General features: G+C 40.9%; 1 protein-coding gene across 9 annotated transcripts in view; it reads left to right on the top strand.

Annotated features, from left to right (window-relative positions):
- The window catches only part of LOC140734855 (dedicator of cytokinesis protein 4-like), a 356,660-nt gene that overhangs the window by 147,014 nt on the left and 190,862 nt on the right, over positions 1–18,784 (top strand). For all 9 annotated transcript variants that reach the window (XM_073059457.1, XM_073059454.1, XM_073059460.1 and 6 more), the window contains exons 9-12: positions 3,492–3,573; positions 5,685–5,745; positions 5,840–5,987; positions 14,859–14,947. In XM_073059457.1, the coding sequence (XP_072915558.1) occupies positions 3,492–3,573; positions 5,685–5,745; positions 5,840–5,987; positions 14,859–14,947 (380 nt within the window). The remainder of the gene's footprint in view (positions 1–3,491; positions 3,574–5,684; positions 5,746–5,839; positions 5,988–14,858; positions 14,948–18,784) is intronic.

Below are 18,784 nucleotides of genomic sequence, written 5' to 3'. Positions count from 1 at the left end.
AAATAGAGAGAGTACAGAGGAGATTTACTAGAATGTTACCTGGGTTTCAGCACCCAAGTTATAAGGAAAGGTTGAACAAGTTAGGTCTTTATTCTTTGGAGCGTAGAAGATTGAGGGGGGACTTGATAGAGGTATTTAAAATTATGGCGGGATAGATAGAGTTGATGTGGATAGGCTTTTTCCTTTGAGAGTAGGAGAGATTCAAACAGGAGGACATGAGTTGAGAGTTAGGGGGCAAAAGTTTAAGGGTAACACGAGGGGGAATTTCTTTACTCAGAGAGTGGTAGATGTGTGGAACGAGCTTCCAGTAGAAGTGGTAGAGGCAGGTTCAGTATTGTCATTTAAAGTAAAATTGGATAGGTATATGGACAGGAAAGGAATGGAGGGTTATGGGCTGAGTGCGGGTCGGTGGGACTAGGTGAGAGTAAGCGTCGGCATGGACTAGAAGGGCCGAGATGGCCTGTTTCCGTGCGGTAATTGTTATATGGTTATATGATTTCTCTGTATTTTGCTGCATTCATTTAAACCTCTTCTTTCACAAGCCTTCCAGGGCCAGCTACAGTGAAGCATCCCCACAGCATGATGCAGCCACCACCCAGCTTCATGGCAGGGATGGTATGTTTTTGATGATGTCTGGTGTTTGGCTTATGCCAAAAATTGCAATTGGTCTGATGGCCAAAAAGCTCAATTTTGGTTTCATCAGACTATAGAACCTTCTTCCAGCTGACTTCAGAGTCTCCCACGTGCCTTCTGGCAAACTCCAGCCAAGATTTCTTGTGAATTTTTCTCAACAGTGCCTTTCTCGTTGCCACTCTCTAATAAAGCTGCAACTGCTGAAGTACCCAAGCAACAGTTGTTGTACATGCAGTCTCTCCCATCTCAGCCACTGAACCTTATAACTCCACGTTGTTGTCATAGGTCTCTGGGTGGCCTCTTTCACCCATTCCCTTCTTAGTTTTTGAGGTTGGCCTAGTCTAGTCAGATTTACAGCTGTGCCATATTCTTTCCACTTGTTGTTGATTGACTTAACTACTCCAAGTGACATCCGGTGACCTGGAAATTTTCTTGTATCCATCTCCTGACTGACTTGTGCTTTTCAATAACCTTTACGTGGAGTTGCTTGGAGTGTTCTTTTATCTTCATGGTGGTGTTTTTGCCAGGATACTGACTCACCAGCAGCTGGATCTACCAGATAAGTGTATTTTTATTGCATCAGTTGAAACACAATGACTGCACACAGGTCTTCAAAAACAGACCTCAATTTAACTAATTAAGTGCCTTCAAAAACCAATTGGCTGCACCAGTGATGATTTGGTGTGTCATATTAAAGGGGGTGAACACTTAAGCAATCAATTATTTTGTGCTTTATATTTATAATTTAGATCACTTTGTAGAGATCTATTTTTGTTTTGACATGAAAGATTTTTTTCTGTTGATCAGTGTCAAACAAGCCAAATTAATTCTTCTGTGATTCAATGTTGTAAAACAATTAGACATGAAAACTTCCAAGGGGGCTGAATACTTTTTATAAGTACTGCATATTACAGGAAATGTATATGAGATGATGTAACTTGTGAACAAGGTTATTATTATATGCAAAGGTGTGGTAGGGCAGTGACACTGTTGGAAGGTCAGAACAGTTCAACCAACTGTTCTGTCAAAACATGTTTGTGAAGGCTGCAAATCTGCAGTCAAGTTGCATTGCATGTAAAAAAGAAAGGACATGCCACTGTGTGTTGTGCATTTGTTTGCATTATCTTTTGTGTTACTTTTTTAATGTTAAGTAGATGTAACACTTCGAACATTTATTTCTTCCATGTATTTTTTTTTGCATTTATTCCACTCCTTTGAGTCCAGCAAAGCAATTCTCAATGCAAAATGATGAGTATGAGACCTATTTATAATGTTCTGTTTTTCAACATGCCGCTAAGTGGTAATTAAGAGTTTTTCATCTTTGATGTGCTCCCCACTGCTCTGTGGCTTTACCCTTTACATTAGTATTACAAATTAACATCAAAACAAATTAAATTAGCAAATAAATTGATTTATTGCTGACTCATAAATCAGTATTTGAACTGTAAACCAAGGATGTAGCAAAGACTTTGTAAGGATTTGCCATCCAAAAAGATTTAACTTTATGAAGAGTCCCTTTATTAAATCATCTTTTCTCTTTTTGGCTGTCAGTTCAGGATTTTTGAATCTGTTTTCTATTTTCATGTTACAACTCCCTTTTTTAAACTTAAGTCCTCAAATTGTTTCTGTTTTATCAGTATTTATTTTTTAAGAAAACTGTTACCGTGGCTCCAAACAATTTTTTTTAAAGGAATCCTAATTTGCAAATCCTTGTTGGAAGAAGTTTAAGTAAAGCAACATAATATTCCTTCAGAAACTAATCAATATTATAAAGCGGACGCATGTCTTCTCACATTAATTAATGTCAACAAATGGACCTTATGCATTTGAATGTGTTCGCAGTCGAGAACATTTTGAGAAAACAGCATGAGAATAAAGGTAGCATTAGAACAATTTGTGTTTTTGGTTCTGTCATACTTGAAGAATTCTTAAGCACTGTGTAAAACAAAACTTTTTTTTATTCAGGACAGTAGAAAGCAAGTTTTTAAATATAAAGAAAGCTGTTGTTTGGAGCTTTACTATTCGGACCTGAAAGATTAGAGAATTAATCTGTGAATGGACAGGAGAAGCTTGGTTTATTGTCCTCTAGAAGAGTGAGGGTAAAGTTGATAGGATTTGACAGAGGCACTTAAGGTTGCTTTGAGACACGTACACAGGCATGTGCTTAAAACTGGATCTACGTACACCTACCCGTTCGCACCGAAATATATACAATTGCATGCACTGACAGACATGTACACATTAAGAGTAAAAATACTGTAGAAGGGTAAATACAGAAAGGTAAAAATGTAGAAGGGTGACTGACAAAAGTAGTAGAGTGAAATGTGCAATGATTTATTTGCTCATTGTTGTGTTCTGGAATGCATTGAGGACGGTGGAATTAAAACTTTTTTATAAGTTAGATATATACTTGAAGGGAAAATCTTTTCTGTGGCTTGGAAATTCAGTGGTCTAATTGAATAATTCAATAAAAATACCCATCATGGCTCCAGTGAGGTGAATGACATTGTCCTGGTTTTCTAAATTCATGTGATTGAATGTTCACCAACATTCTTGGACCAATCGATCACCATATGTTACTGGTTCTATGCCAAATTGTTTAACAGTTGAATGGATTATTTTAAGGATTTTAACCTTCTTAATATCTTTCAAAGAACAATTGTAGCAGAACACTTGTTTTGTTTCTTCTGATTTAGCGGTGGTTTATCAGTCAAAAGTTGGTGGGAGGACCGTTTTCTTCTAATTGGCTGGATAGTGGAATGATGCCAGTTATGTTACATAAAAATTGTGAAGTGTCAAAAGCTGAAAAATCCTCAATGCTATCTGCGGATGCTAATGTTATCTTTTTTTCCTTGCAGTGAAAGATTCTTTGTAAAGTTGAATAAAAATGGTTTGCCAAAATTTCCAGAGAGAATGGAAAGACAGTGCACACTTTTCATTGTAAGTACAACCAGAATTGTGTAATTAATTAGAAACAAGTTAGAAAAATATTTGTCTTCAGCATTCCTGGTTTATTGCTTTAACATGATTGCTGTCAATAAAGTATTAGACATATTGCAGACACACTCCCATTTTCTTCAGTTCTCAAAATTCTTATATTTATTATTAAGTTTGTATTTGAGTGCAGAATTTGTATTATGACCCATGCTGTTCACAATGTTGTGTTTTTAGAATGAATAAATCCATGTGATTGGTCATTTTAGCAATAACATTGTGGGTTACTACCCTTTGTAAAGCTATTTTGCAATGGTGTTATTGGTCATTATAGGGGAATGGAAAGTACTTGATGTGAAGCAGGAGCCACTTAATTTTTATACATAATATTAATAATATAAATCAGTTTGTTCATTTTCTGGAATAATTTGTTAATATTATGTATGTCATGATTCCAATTTAAGTACGCTTATGAAGAGGAAATAAGATAAATGCATGGCTTTTTATTTCTGTGCTGTGCAATAATAATATAGTAATTGGAAGAAGGCAGAAGAATGGGGTTGAGAGGAAAGATCAGCCATGAGCAAAGAGTGGTTAAGAATTGATGGGCTGAATGGCCTAATTCAGCTCCTGTATCTTGTGGTCTATAGTATAACTGAAATATTTAGAGTTTTAATATAATTTTTCATTGCATGATTCATATTTAAAATATGCAGTGATGAAGGATTTGTTATCATTTTGGTTATTTTAATGCATATAGTAACAAGTAATAAGATACCAGTGACAAAATCCGTCTCGGTTTCTTGTGATTTTGAGACTCTGCATCCGTGCAGCTTTTCTCCTTTTGCCCTGTGATGCCAATTCTTTGGAGCAGAGAAATTTAATAAAACACTATGAAGAAATTTGTCCTCAAATGTGACAATTCCTCCTCCACTTTGATAATTAGCCAAGCTTCAAGAATGCTGCCGATTACTTCTCATGAAGCAGAGTTAAATGATGTCGTTTCCCATCCTCTACTACTTACTCTCTCACATTTAACTTGATGCCAGAAGAATATGGGTCTTTAGAGGACCAAGTCCTTCATGCAGGTCCAAAAGATCAAAGGCTACCTATTGCTCTATCCCTTTGTGTTTCTCCATCACTTAACGTTCTGAAGTTCTTCTTGTTATGTCCTCTTGGATGGGATAGTCTCAGATGTTTACTGTCATCAGTATGAAAATAAATGAGGCATCATCTGGGTAGTGCCAGCTGCAAGCGCGGACAGATGGCTTGACTGAATCAACTACCCAAAGAGGTAAACCTAGGGATCTACCAAATTTAATCTCTGACTCTTTCCATCTCCCTGCTTTAGTCTTTCCTCTCCACCTCATCAATTTCTTGTCCTAGTTGGTTATGTCCTCCATCCACACTCTGCTCCTATAGCTGTCCTTACTCAGTTTCTCACCCCACAACCACCTCCACCTCTACACTCAGCTTACTTCCAGCCCCTCCAGTCAGCGGAGGATGTAAATGAGAAATGAAGCGTGGGCCCCGTGGTACAAGTTCTAATTTCATCTTTGTGAGTTGTAACAATTCACTGATAGAATATCCTTTGAAGCCTGAGAAGCTGTTTGGGTATACAACCTCACCTAATGTTACCTTCTAGGAATTGGGAAGGGTCATGAGAACCTTAAAAACAGAAAATGCACTAAACAGTCAACAGGTCAGAAAGTACATGTGCCAAGAGAAATGGTTGAAGTTTCGGGTCCAGGACCCTTCGTCACAGCAGATGAGTGTTTGTGACCCAAAATACCACATTGTTCCTCTTTCCACAGATGCTATATGACGCACTGAATTTTCTTCAGAATTTTCTGTTTTTAGTTTTCCAGCATCTGCAGTTTCTCTGTCATGGGAACTTTAATAGAGATCTGGCATGAGAACGAATATGTGAAAGATTTGAATTAATTTACTGAGAATATTTATGAATTTACAATTTTCCATTTCATGAAAGTATATGTCATGCAGGTGTTAGGTAGGTAAAATTTTAGTGTTTTTCCTTCTGTATATGAAGCTGCAATGGAAAATGTCCAACCATTTAAAATATTTCAAATCTGTTCTGCTTTCCTGTCTCTTTTCAGGATTTGGGGAGCAGCGATCTCAGAAAGGATATATACATTACTGTTCACATTATAAGACTGGGTAATATTTATTTTTATTATCCAGGTATTTTGACAATCCAAGTGTATTTCTTTTGGTATTTTTTTAAAAATGGAAATATATTTAACTCCTTCAGGTCGAATGGCAGCGGGAGAAAAGAAAAATGCTTCCAATGCACAATATCGGCGGCCATTTGGCTGTGCAGTCCTGAGCATTGCAGATTTGCTCCAAACTGAGAGGGAGAACAGAGATTCTAAAGAGGACCACATGCTTAAAGTCTACATGTACAGTAACATTTTCAGTATTTTTTTTGCTTGAAAATGATGATCAAGTGGTGAGATGCTTTACTCTAAGGGCTGCTTAAGTTATAGTTGGATTCATCTTAGTGACATGCAGGGACCTTGTTGTGCTGTGCTGCTGATGACATCAGGGGGAGATTTAAGCTGAGTAGAAGTGACCAGTCGGTTTTTGATGAGAAATTTCCTGCCTCATTTATCATCCAAGTGCAAAGCTTTGATAATTGTGGTCTGAAAGTCACCTTCCTGTTGTAAAATAAGCAAACGACATGCAGAGAAATAGCACGTATTGGCTAACCCTTGCAAACAGACCACACTTCTGGCTGTTATATGAGACATTTCACAGCAGATACCATAGCACATGGGCCAGATTGTGCTGCTGTTCACCCAGCCCTTCTCTCAATGCAGAAAGTTGAGCAAACCTGTCCTCTGAGTTGAAGTGAGCTGCTAATGGCGACTGCGTCTCTGGACCCACTTTTCATTTTATCGGTCATTAATATCAAGGCAGTAGCAGCCTTGTATCTGTTCTCTCTCTGCTTTGTATTTCATGCTGCAGGGTTTGTTACGCTAGTCACATGAGTGGGGAGGCATGGTAAAGGCAGAGGGAATAAGTCACATATTTTGCTTATTTTGTGGCAGTTTGTGGCTTGGGGTGGTGGGGGCCATATTTTTGCTGATCACTTAATATCACCGATAATGGGTTTGACTGTTTGGCACAATCATTTCATTGGAGCTGAGGGTGTGACATGCAAGTATAGCAACCCTGTGGTGGTTGTTTGCTAGCAGCAATTGATTTGTTTTGATACTTGGATTAGTCTTGTCGCTACAAAGGTTGTGGTACAGTTTTTAAAAGTCTCAGATAGCTGGAGAACTCAGACACTCCCTGCATGAAGGCCAAATGACAATATGTATATGTCACCATTTCCAGCCCTGAGATTCACTTTCTTGTGGCCATTCGCAATAAATACAAGAAGCACAATAGAATCAATGAAAGACCACTCGTATTAAGACGGACAACAATCAATGTGCAAAAGGCAACAAACTGTGCAAATATAAAAAGAAAAAGGAATAATAATAATAATAAATAAATGAGCAATAAATACCTAGAACATGAAATGAAGAGTTCTTGAAAGTGAGTCCATAGGCTGTGGGAGAAGTTCAGTGAAGGTGAGATCAACTTCAAATATTTATTAATTGGAACAAACAAGGGATGCTGGAAATAGTAAATAAATTATAACATGCTGCAAAGATAGATTAGGGGCATGCACCATTAATTTACATTTTGTATGATGAATTCACTGGGAAGTTGATCCTGCGGTTTTGAGGTGGTCAGTAAGGAATCAGGGATTTGGCCCTTGGTACAGCCAGATGCTTTCAGCATGGATCAAGCACTCAATACAAAGCCAAACTGAGAACAACTGTCAGCCTATGAGGTTAAGAAGGTGTAGCTTCTGAAATCACTCCCTTGAAACCCATTCAAATAATTTGCAGTTCAAAAGAAGTCCATAAAATTACTGGGTTAACTCTGGAACTCAGGTTTGTGGGGACAATGTGGCTGACCATTGAAGACCCAGGTAACTTGATGGAAGATGGTTGAAGGCCTGTTGTTTGATTAATGGTCGTATGTTAGGCATTGAACAGTTATAAAACTTAAACAGGGCTAATAAGGTAAGCATTTTGGGATTTGATTCACAATCATAATATCTGTTGGAAGTAACAATTAAAAGTTTCATATTGATGTAATGTTTTTTTAAAGAAAGTTTCAAGTTGAGAAGAAGTTGTGTTTCAAATTTAGTACTCGTAGGAGTAGAGGGTGGGAAGTGGGAGGAAGGTCAAAAGCATTCAGTATGAAATCTCTTTTGTCAAGGATAAACACAAGGACAATAGAAAGTCAGAATGTCTGTTGCCATGGAAACCAGGTTTTTCAGTTGTGGCATTCGTTAAAATTAAGATCTTTTATATTTCTGGATTAATAAGATTCTCATGCCTGACAAATCCTATCAATCTGATAGTTGCCTCTTACACATAGCTTGCTGCCTAACATTGTCCCTGTTTGCTCCCTGTGGGGTAAATTGATGCAGTGCATCTGGGAGTTTGTGTAGAGCTAAAGAGGAATCCCTTTTGAACTATAGGAATTCTATGAAGTGTTACGAGAATGGTTGATCGTGGCTTCACAATCTCCATAGAGATTTAAATAGTGTTCCCCTTCCCAAGGACCACACATTCTAGACCCTTGAATTCTTCGGGCATCTCTATTAGCTCCTGGCACCATCACAAACACCTGACTCTCCTGCCACCTACCTCCCTGTTCACAGTAGCAGTCAGTGCGTGCTGGTGAGGTAGGAGGAAAGTTGAGCGGTCAGAGTAAAACCGCAGACTCCACTCGGCCAGGACCTAAGATCAGCTTCAAACTTGGGTGAGACAGCAGTACAAATCAGTGCCACACAGACAGTATTTCCACAAGAAAGAAATCGGTTACTTCTGAGAGTTACTTCATGATCTCCCGGCTATGAACAAAATGCAAAATATACCCAATGGGCAGGCAGTAAGAATACATTTAGCTTCCCAATATTAAGAAGGTTATCTTAGGATATTTTAGAAATTATCATCATGATGGTAAAACAGGAAAAAATGTGGGTCAGTATCCATAAGGATTATAAATTATGGATATTTCCCAAATTGCTGCATTGAGGACCAGAGTTTATTGATCAGTCAATGGCTGCCCCTCCCCTTCTCCACCACCCATTACAAATGAAGGTCATATGAGGGTAAAATGTTCCATCACTGCTTGCCTCACCAGATCTTTTTTAACCTTACGTAGCTTTGGCAGGATAATGTCATAGATCCTGAGAATTGGTTGTCACCATTGCTGAAAATAAAGCAACACACACAAAATACTGGAGGGTTTCAGCCCAAAATGTCGACTGTACTTTTTTTCGTAGTTGCTGCCTGGCGTGCTGAGTTCCTCCAGCATTTTGTGTGTGTTGCTCGGATTTCCAGCATCTGCCGATTTTTCTCTTGTTGGTGAGAATAAGTGGTTTTTGGTTAAATTGAGCTTCCTACAGGAGAGACGAGAACATTCCAGGAAATACAAGTGTGATAACACAATTAAATCAGTCATTGTATTTCTTTCTGAAGCTTCTGTCACTTAAATGAAAATGCATACTGTTAGTACAGCCATGGTAATTGTTTCCTGCAAATTTAAGCCATTGTATTAAAAGAATGAAAGCAGAACCAGATCATTGACCATAAAACTATAAGATGTATGAGCAGAATTCGGCCATTTGGCCTACTGCATCTGCTCTTCGATTCCATCATGGCTGATATATTATCCCCCTCAAACTCATTCTCCCGCCTTCTCTCTGTAATCTTTGACACTCTGTTTCAAATATACTCAATGGTTTGGCCTCCAAGCCATCCATAGCAATAGGTTCCATAGATTCACCACCTACTGGCGAAAGAAATTCCTACTCATCTCTGTTCTAAATAGATTCACTGACTTATAGGAAACATCCTCTCCAAATCCACTCAACCTGGGTGGGCCTTTAAATATTCTATAGATTTCAATGAGATCCCCCCATCATTCTTCTAAACTCCAGCAAGTACAGGCCGAGAGCTATCAAATGCTCCTCATAAGTTAACCCTTTCATTCCAGAATCATTCTCGTAAACCTCTTCCAGACCCTCTCCAATGACAGGACATCTTTTCTAAGATGAGGAGCCCAAAGCTGCCTATGATACTCCGAGTAGTGGTCTAACCAATTCCTTATAAAGCTTCAGCATTATGTCCTTGCTCTTATGTTCTCAAAATCAATGCTAACAGATTTGTCAGCCAAAATTTCCCCTTAAAGAAACAACGCTGACTTTGGGCTAATTTATCACGTGCCTCCAAGTAACCCAAAACCTCATCCTTCACAATGAATTCCACACCTTCCCAACCACTAAAGTCTGGATAACTAGCCTATAATTTCCTTTCTTCTGCCTCCATCTCTTCCTAAACAGTGGAATGAAATTTGCAATTTTCCAGACCTCCGGAACCATTCCAGAATCTAGTGTTCCGTGAAAAATCATTACTACTGTCTTCGCAATCTCTTCAACTACCTCTTTCTGACCCTGGGGTACAGTCCATCTGGTCCAGGTGACTTGCCTACCTTCAGACCTTTCAGCTTCCCAAGCAAGCAAGACCTTTCAGCTTCCTTAGTAATAGCAACTACACTCACTTTTGTCCCGACACTCTCAAATTTTTGGCATAGTGCTAGCATCTTCCACAGTGAAGACTGACGCAAAATAATAGTTTGTCAGCAATTTTTTGCAATATTATATGTCCTCACTTTTCCTTTTATGCTGTCTTTAATTTCCCTTGTCGGCCACGGGTACCTCATCCTCCCTTTAGAAATACCTCTCCATCCTTGGGATGTATCTATTCTGCACTCCATAATGGTGTCTTTTTCATGCCAAAGAATCTCCTGTCTGCTGCCCCTAACTGTCAAGTCTCCTATCACCACCATTTCACCTTATTTACCCTTCCCTGCTGAGTCTCAGAGCTGGCCACAGTGGCTGCTGCTGCTGTGCCATGATTGGTCATCCCCTCCCGCGGTATTGAAACGGTCAGACTTTTTGCGGAGGAGAATGTCCACTGGGAATCCTGCATTACCTGCTTCCTCCTCTTTCTTCAGGTGGCCGCCTGTCTACTGTCTGAATCTTGCACTCTGGGTGTGACCACCTCAATACAAGTCTCACCTCTGAGGTTTTCAGCCACCCAGATGATCCTGAGTACACCCAGCTCCAGCACCAGTTCCTTGACCTTATCCGTCAGGAGCTGAAGGTGGGCACACTCCTGCAGGTGTGGTCATCAGGTTTAGGTCCACTGTAGGGTTAAGTAACATTTGGTACCCTGCAATCCCCCTTCTTCCAGGAGGAGCATTCCACTGCCTAAACTACCGTCCTGCCTACCCTTGTTATACCTTTGGCTCTTAATGCTTAAGCTTGATTTCTACAGCCAACTGAACAATTCTAAATGATCCAGCACCCTTACTGAAGTCTGTTGAGCTGAAGCCTGACCATTCTAAGACTGTCCCCTATAACAATGGCCAATCCTACAGTACCATGTGTTTCTACAGAGACTGTAGAAAACCTACAGCACAATACAGGCCCTTCGGCCCACAAAATTGTGCCGAACATGTCCTTACCTTAGAAGATACTAGGGTTACCTATAGCCCTCTATTTCACTAAGCTCCATGTACCTATCTAAAAGTCTCTTAAAAGACCCTATTGTATCCACCTCCACCACCGTTGCTGGCAGCCCATTCCACGCACTCACCACTCTCAGTAAAAAAAAACTTACCCCTGACAGCTCCTCTGTATCTACTCCCCAGCACCTTAAACCTGTGTCCTCTTGTGGCAACCATTTCAGCCCTGGGAAAAAGCCTCTGACTATTCACGTGATCAGTGCCTCTCATCATCTTATACACCTCTATCAGGTCACCGCTCATCCTCCATCGCTCCAAGGAGAAAAGGCCGAGTTCACTCAACCTATTCTCATAAGGCATGCTCCCCAATCCAGGCAACATCCTTCTTTCTCATTACCAGAATTTGTAGTTAAAAAGTCCAGAAAAGCATTAATTCTTTCTTCTGTACATTCTGTAGCATTCTGTGATTTGTAGCTGCTTCTGTTTAAATACTCCAGAGCCTACTTCAGATCTCTTTTAGATTAATCAGTTCCACAGTACATCATACATAAGCATGTTAATTTACAATCTGTTTCTACTTAAAATGGTAATGATGTAAGTTCATCTTGCCAAGCATTTAAAATTTTTGCACATGGTATCGTGCGAACTTTGCCTCGATCAATGCATTTTTTAAAAACACAAATAAAAATGAAAGTTTTAAAATTTCTTTTCAGGATCTCATGGGTAAAAAATGAAATTCCAGGTTTCAAGGTGTATTGGTAAATCCTATTCCTCCTTGCTTAATTGGTAGACGTTATTGGAGAAAATCAAGGATTCTCAGGGATTTCCAGACTCTTATTTAACAGTGGTGGTGCTATGCAAACGGATTACTCATTTCAAATGAAATTGTTGTAAAAAAAAAAATCTTCAGGATGGTGCCACTGAACAATGCGACCGATGGTGATGTCCTGCAGACGGTTCACAAAATACTACTACTACTACTTTAAATATGACTGTACAACTAGGCCACATGTGATTGGAACATAGGATTTACATTTTGATGATGTGTTTTTGGGCCAGTTGAGCGATCTAGTGCTTTGCTGTCTCCAAAGGAGTTTGGTGAGGTTGGGAGCAAAGTGCGCAACCTGGAAGCCTTGATTCCTGCAGATGGCGTGCAGACCCACGTTCGACACCATTGCTTCTCTCTGATTAAGCCATCAAGCAAGGTGGACGTCGATGAGGACAAGGGCAGAGGGCAGGCGGGTATTCAGTGCTGTCTACCTGAATTGGACTGCTCCTCCTCCTCCCTCGTACTAGCTGCTGTCGGAGGAAAGTGCGGGAGTCTTGGGTTGCACATTGCAAGGATTGATTGGTGAGGCTCATGGATGTGGTCTCAATATGGAGGACTTTTGATGTTCATCCTGAGATTCTGGTTACTCTCTTTGCAGTTTTTGAGCAGTTTGGGGTAATCATTGTGGACTGGGCGTTTCAGTGAGGAGTGGCTCTGCGGCCTGCCGTCAGCTATTGGTGCAGCACTGAACTGAATACTACTGGACTCCTGGGCTGATGTTTGACATTCTATGTGTTGTTCACTTGCTTTTTGCCATCTGCAGAATTTGTTCCTTTTTTTTTCATGCCTTGGGCATGTGAGGTTTTCTTGAACAAGTTCCCTGATGTTTCTTTGTTTCTTGGCTGCCTGGGAAAGGACGGATCTCAGATGTAAGATTCATTTACATGCCTTAAATTGCAAGTGTTTATTTTTGTAGGGAAGATGGGAAGGAATTTGCTTCCATGAAAATAATAGATTGGATCTTAAACTGAGACTGCTTCTTTTAACAGTGCTGTCTTCTGCTGGGCAGTGCAACTTAATTATATTTAAATTTCTGTAATGATATGAGGGATGCAGTTGATCTTCTTGCTCCACCATTAGGTGATTTGCCTTTTATGATCTTGGAGAATCCCATTGTTGGATCTCTGTTTAATTTGTGATCCTTAGGGTTCTTTTAGGAGTCAGGAATGATAAGTAATTACAGGTAGTCCCCGAGTTACAAACGTCTGACTTATGGACAACTCGTATTTACGAACCATGGAAGGAGAACGCCGTCTGCCATTTTATGTCAGATCGCAACACTGTCCGCCATTTTAAGTCATTGCCATTGACACTGTGTTGAATGTTTAACTTTGTATTTGGCTTAAATTTTTCTTAGTAAGATTCACCCTGACCCCAGCCATGCCCCCCCCCCCCCCCCTGTTCCTGTTGGCTGGTGGCACAGTGAGATCAGCGAGTTTGATCCAGTGACGGACAGCTCCCATGCCTGGTTGATGTCCATCCAGTGACTCCCGTACCATCTGTGCCGGGTTGATGTCGAGCTCGCAACTCAACCTCGTAAAAAAAAACACTGCCACCTCCAGTTTAAATACCACGTGGAATATTGTGGAGGATCAAATACCCAAACCCAGCACAGCCCCCACTTGTCCCATTTAGCCTGTCTCAGTGTGGTGGTCCTTAGGACCCAGCGGACCTCGGGAGCCGGTGGAGGTCGGGACCTGCTGCCCGCAGTGTTTCTGTCCCGTTGATGGGAAGCGATCGCGATTGAAAATAAAGTGGAAATAATAAAGCGTTTGGAAAGAGGTGAAATGCCATTGGTCACTGGAAGGCGTTAGGCTGCAGTCGGTCAACGATCGGAACAATTTTAAAGGATAACGGATAAAGTGAGAATAATGGAGCATGTGAAACGCCCTGCCCCGATGAAAGCTACAATTATTACTAAGCAACGCAGCGGTTTAATTATTGTAATACATACATTTAAGTGTTTTATATGCATAGAAATGTAAAATATATACTATATACTAAGACAAACGTTTGACGAACTGACGCTAAATAATACCGGATGTACTTGTTCCGACTTAGGTACAAATCCAACTTAAAAATGGACTCAGGAACTGAACTCGTACGTAACCCGGGGACTGCCTGTATTTCTAAGATTTCAGTTTATTTTAGAGTACAAACATACGAGTACCAAGCAAGCTAAATAAGGAGCTGAGAAATGATGCTAAGAGGTGTATAGACAAAAGAATTAGGATGGCACTTCTGAAAATCCATTACTTGTATAGATAAGAAATTCCTTAGATAAAAATGAATCAGTTAATAGGCTGCATAATGATTGCATCACATGGGCAATGAGCTAATACTCAGCTGAAGTAAAATGAGAAAGGTGACAATTGCTAGTTTAGCTGCTTTTCTGCTTGCCGCCATTGAGTGTGAAAAATACTTGAGTTTGTTTAAAAAAAAATACAAATCTTATAAAAAGTATTATTGGAAAAACAACAGTGATTTCCAATGTCACTAAAATGTACTATCGGGAAGTACAATTCTTGTTTCATGCAAAATTGAATTTATCACTGAAATTTAAATGCAATAACTTTTGTACTGTACATGGATTGAAAACTAAGTACAAATTAACACCCAGAATTCTCTGGTTTGCTGTCACATTTGAGTAGTTACTCCTGATGTTTTTTGAAGCACATTGTCTGTCCTTCAGTGAGGTCTCACCACGTAGGCCTCAAAATTGATGAAATTTTTGTCCTTAGTGTGATGACTTGAGTGAATCATTATCAAATATTTTTAAATTATTTGCGTATGGGTGCAGTTTCCACTTTCTCTTCACTATCTGCACTTGTATTGCTTCTAGGTGTAATACCGAAAGTGAGTGGTGTCAGATACATGAGAATATTATCAAGAAGCTAAATGCACGATACAATCTGACAAGTTCAAATGCTGGTAAGTGGAAAATGTTTAACATTTTGTGTCATACACAGGAGGATTTTTAATTCTGTTGGTGAGAATTGTTTCACATGACCTGCTGAACATTGGGAGCATTGCTGCTAGAATTATATAATAAATACAGTACTGATTTAGACAATTCTGTTTACTTTTGCAGTGACAGCTGTGTTGCTTCCTCCAGAGATGAAACTGTCAACATTCATGTTTATTTTCAGGAGAATGCCTATAGATTAATAACTTCTGATATATTGTCCAATCAAAACTAAATCAAACAACTTCACATGGAGTAATTATTCATAATCTGTATCTATAAATAGTAAATTACACACCTTCACCTCTCTGTCATGAAATGTAGCGATGCTGTGGATAAGTGACTCCTATTGGTGGTATGCTGAGGTATTAGATTTAAATCTGTCAAAACTTGAGCCTGAGTATTTGGAACATTTTTGATGCCGGTTCAGCCATCAAATTCCAAATCCTGGCCAAGGTACACCCTAGACCACCGTTACTAGACTAAAAGAACAAGGTCCTGAGCATCACTGGCTTTAGAGTGAGCTCAATTTGAGCCAAGCCTGAGAACGTCATTGTTTTCATACTGAACCGGAACAAAAGCAGAACCTGACAGTCTTGAAGGTCCCCACAGAATCAGTTTGGATAGCCAGGCCCCAGGTAAGGTTTGAAACCTTTTCCAGTCTTACAGGATGGAAAGTTCCCTGCCATGTTGTGCAAAGTGACTTAGGGCAATCTCAAGCTCATAATTACTATGCATTGGTGAACCCCATAAATCTGCACATTATAAGCATCCCAGGTTTACAACAGGTTGATTTCAAGGTGGCACTGGTGAAACACAGTGAAGTTTTGCATGCATCTTACGAAACTTCTAATTATACTTCTGAACTGCTCTCACTGCAACCTGCAGTAAGTTTGTAAAGCTGTAGAGCTTGTAAGTTCCTGATGAACAACGTACTTTTGAGTGCTTTAAGGAATTGGTCATTCCAAGATCTTCTGAAGGACTTGGTGGACTTTACTCACAGGGAGGGATGCAGGTGTGGCGCCTTTCAGCAGATGAAGGTACATCACTACGGCCAGAAGAGAGGGAGATGGGGAAGACTCCAAGCCAGACTGAAACGGTGGTGTGTGAAAGTTCCTCTACCCAGTATCAGTTTGGCAAATGTGCATTCTCTGGAGAGCAAGACTGAAAACCTAAGGGCAAGGTTGCAGTATTGGAGGAGAATGGGGGATCAATGTGTCCGGTGTTTCATGGAGACATTGCTCACTCAAGACACACCAGATATGTCAGTAAGACCCGAGGGCTTCTCACTGCATCAAATGGACTGGACTGCTGACTCGAAGAGGGTAAAAGGTGGGGCTTGTGGCGACCCACTTTCTGCGCAGGCGAACCGGCTCACAAATAGCCAGCGCGCGGGGGGAGACTTTGGTAATGCACCTCTGACATCATTTCCGCCCGGAGAGGGCGGGTGCTAGGGATTAAATGCCAGCGCTGCGAAGTTTGAATAAACTAGTCTCGAAACGACTTACCGACTGCCTGTTGTTATTTCAGCGCTGTGTGTAGCACATCGCTACAGGCTTTTGTTTAATGATAAACTCTTTGTGGTGCTCGGATGTAGTGGTCTTGTTGCACTCTTGCTTCCCAAATCTGGAACATCAAATGATTAATTGCTAACCATTCTACTTACCAAGAGATTTCTGCTCCGTGATCCTGACCACAATTTACATACTGCCAAAGGCCGATGTTAAGCAAGCATTCGAGTTATTGAGTACAGCGATTAGCAAACAAGAAACAGCCTACCCCTGCACCTTTCAAATAATTGTAGGGGACTTCAGTCACGCTTATGTGAAGAAATCACTGGATATTATCATCAACATATCACCTAGAGCACAAGGGGTTCCAACACACTCGGCCATTGTTATAGTACGATAAGGAATGCCTTTCATTTCATCCCGAAATATCATTTGGGGAAATCTGACCACCTGGCTATTCTCCTACCTGCATACAGGCATGGAATAAAGAGCAAGACTGCAGAGATTAAGACAGCAAAGAGGTGCTTGCAGGAGGGAGAGGAGTAGCAACAGGATTGCTTTGAGATGAGCTGTGTTCAAGGACTCATCAGAAGATCTGAAAGAACATGCCAGTATTGTCATGGACTTTATAAAGACAGCTGAGGGTTTGAACCCACAAAATCATTCAGTCTTCGCCAACCAGATGCCCTGGATAAACCAGGAGGTCTGGAATCTGCTGAGGGCCACATCAGTGGTGTTCACGTCTGGCGATCAAGTAAAATACAAGAGGTCCAGGTACGACCTTTGGAAAGCCATCTCATCTGCGAAAGAGCAATTCTGAATCCACTGAAGGATGCTCGACAGCAGTGGGAGGATCGCCTACAAATTGAAACCAAGTGACATAGGTGACAATAAGGTTTTGCTCCCAGATGAGCTCAGTGCCTTTTATTCTTGCTTTGACCATCAAAACATTAGAGGGACCTTCATAATCTCTCACAGCATGCAACCGCCCTGTGATTTCAGTCTCTGAGAGCATCCTTCAGTAAGGTGAACCCACGGAATGCATCTGGCCCAGGTGGGTACCTGGCCGAGTACGGAAGATCTGTGCTGATCAACTGGCTGGAGTGTTCATTGATATCTTGCTAACGTCTTGCTTTGGCATTCTAAAGTACAAAAGCAGGCTTCAGTTATACTGGTGCCTAAGAAGAGAGTGGTAACCTGCCTCGATGATTATTGTACTGTTGCGCTTGCGTCCACGGTGATGAAGTGTTTTGAGAGGTTGGTGATTAAACATATCAACTCCTGCCTGAGAAGTGATTTGGATCTGTTCCAGTTTGCTTACCATCACGGCAGGTCAACAAAGGTTCAAAGGTCAAGTTTAATGTCAGAGAAATGTGTACAATATACATCCTGAAATGCTTTTTGTTTGCAACACAGATGCCATTTCATTGGTTCTTCACTCAACCCTGGAACATCTGGACAGATGCATATATCAGGATGCTGTTCATTGATTACAGCTCGGCATTCAATACTGTCATCCCCTTAAAGCTAATAAGCTTCAAGACCTTGGCCTCAGTAGCTCCTTGTGTAATTGGATCCTTGATTTCCTCACTTGCAGACCCCAGTCAGTTGGGATTGGCAACAACATCTCCATAATCACCATCATCAGGTGCACCACATGACTGAGCTTAGCTCCCTGCTGTGCGTACTTTATACTTAGGACTGTGAGGCTGAGCGCAGCTCCAAAGCCATATTTATGTTTGCTGATGAAACTACTGTTGTTGTCTGAATCAAAGGTGGTGGTGAATCTTCATATGGGAGGGGGATTGAAAATCTGGCTGAGTGGTGCCATAGCAAAAACCTCTCACTCAGTGTTATCAAAACTAAAGAGTTGATTATTGCCTAAGGAGGTCCATGAGCCAGTCCTCATCATGAGATCAGCAGTGGGGGAGATCAGGAACTTTAAGTTCCTCATTGTCATAATTTCATAGGATCTGTCCTGTGTCCAGCACACCAGTGGTCACCAACCACTGGGCCGCGGGCCAGCACCGGGCCGCAAAGCATGTGCTACCAGGCTGCGAGGAAACAATATGAAACGATATGAGTCAGCTGCACCTTTCCTCATTCCCTGTCACGCCCACAGTTGAACTTGAACGCACGCGAGGTCATCAGTCGCCTAAATGCAGTGATACCCTCGTGTCAGGGATCACTGGTTGGCCTTGGGTAGCTAGCCACCTCGCGCAGCCGGCGGGAAGTGCCATCTGGAGTGTGGACAGATGGGCGCCGCCTCTAAACCTGTTTAGCACACCGAAT

This window comes from Hemitrygon akajei, chromosome 10, assembly GCF_048418815.1.
Source record: "Hemitrygon akajei chromosome 10, sHemAka1.3, whole genome shotgun sequence".
NCBI lineage: Eukaryota > Metazoa > Chordata > Chondrichthyes > Myliobatiformes > Dasyatidae > Hemitrygon > Hemitrygon akajei.
Note: the sequence above shows the minus strand (reverse complement) of the source record. Positions and strands in the feature narration are given on the sequence as shown.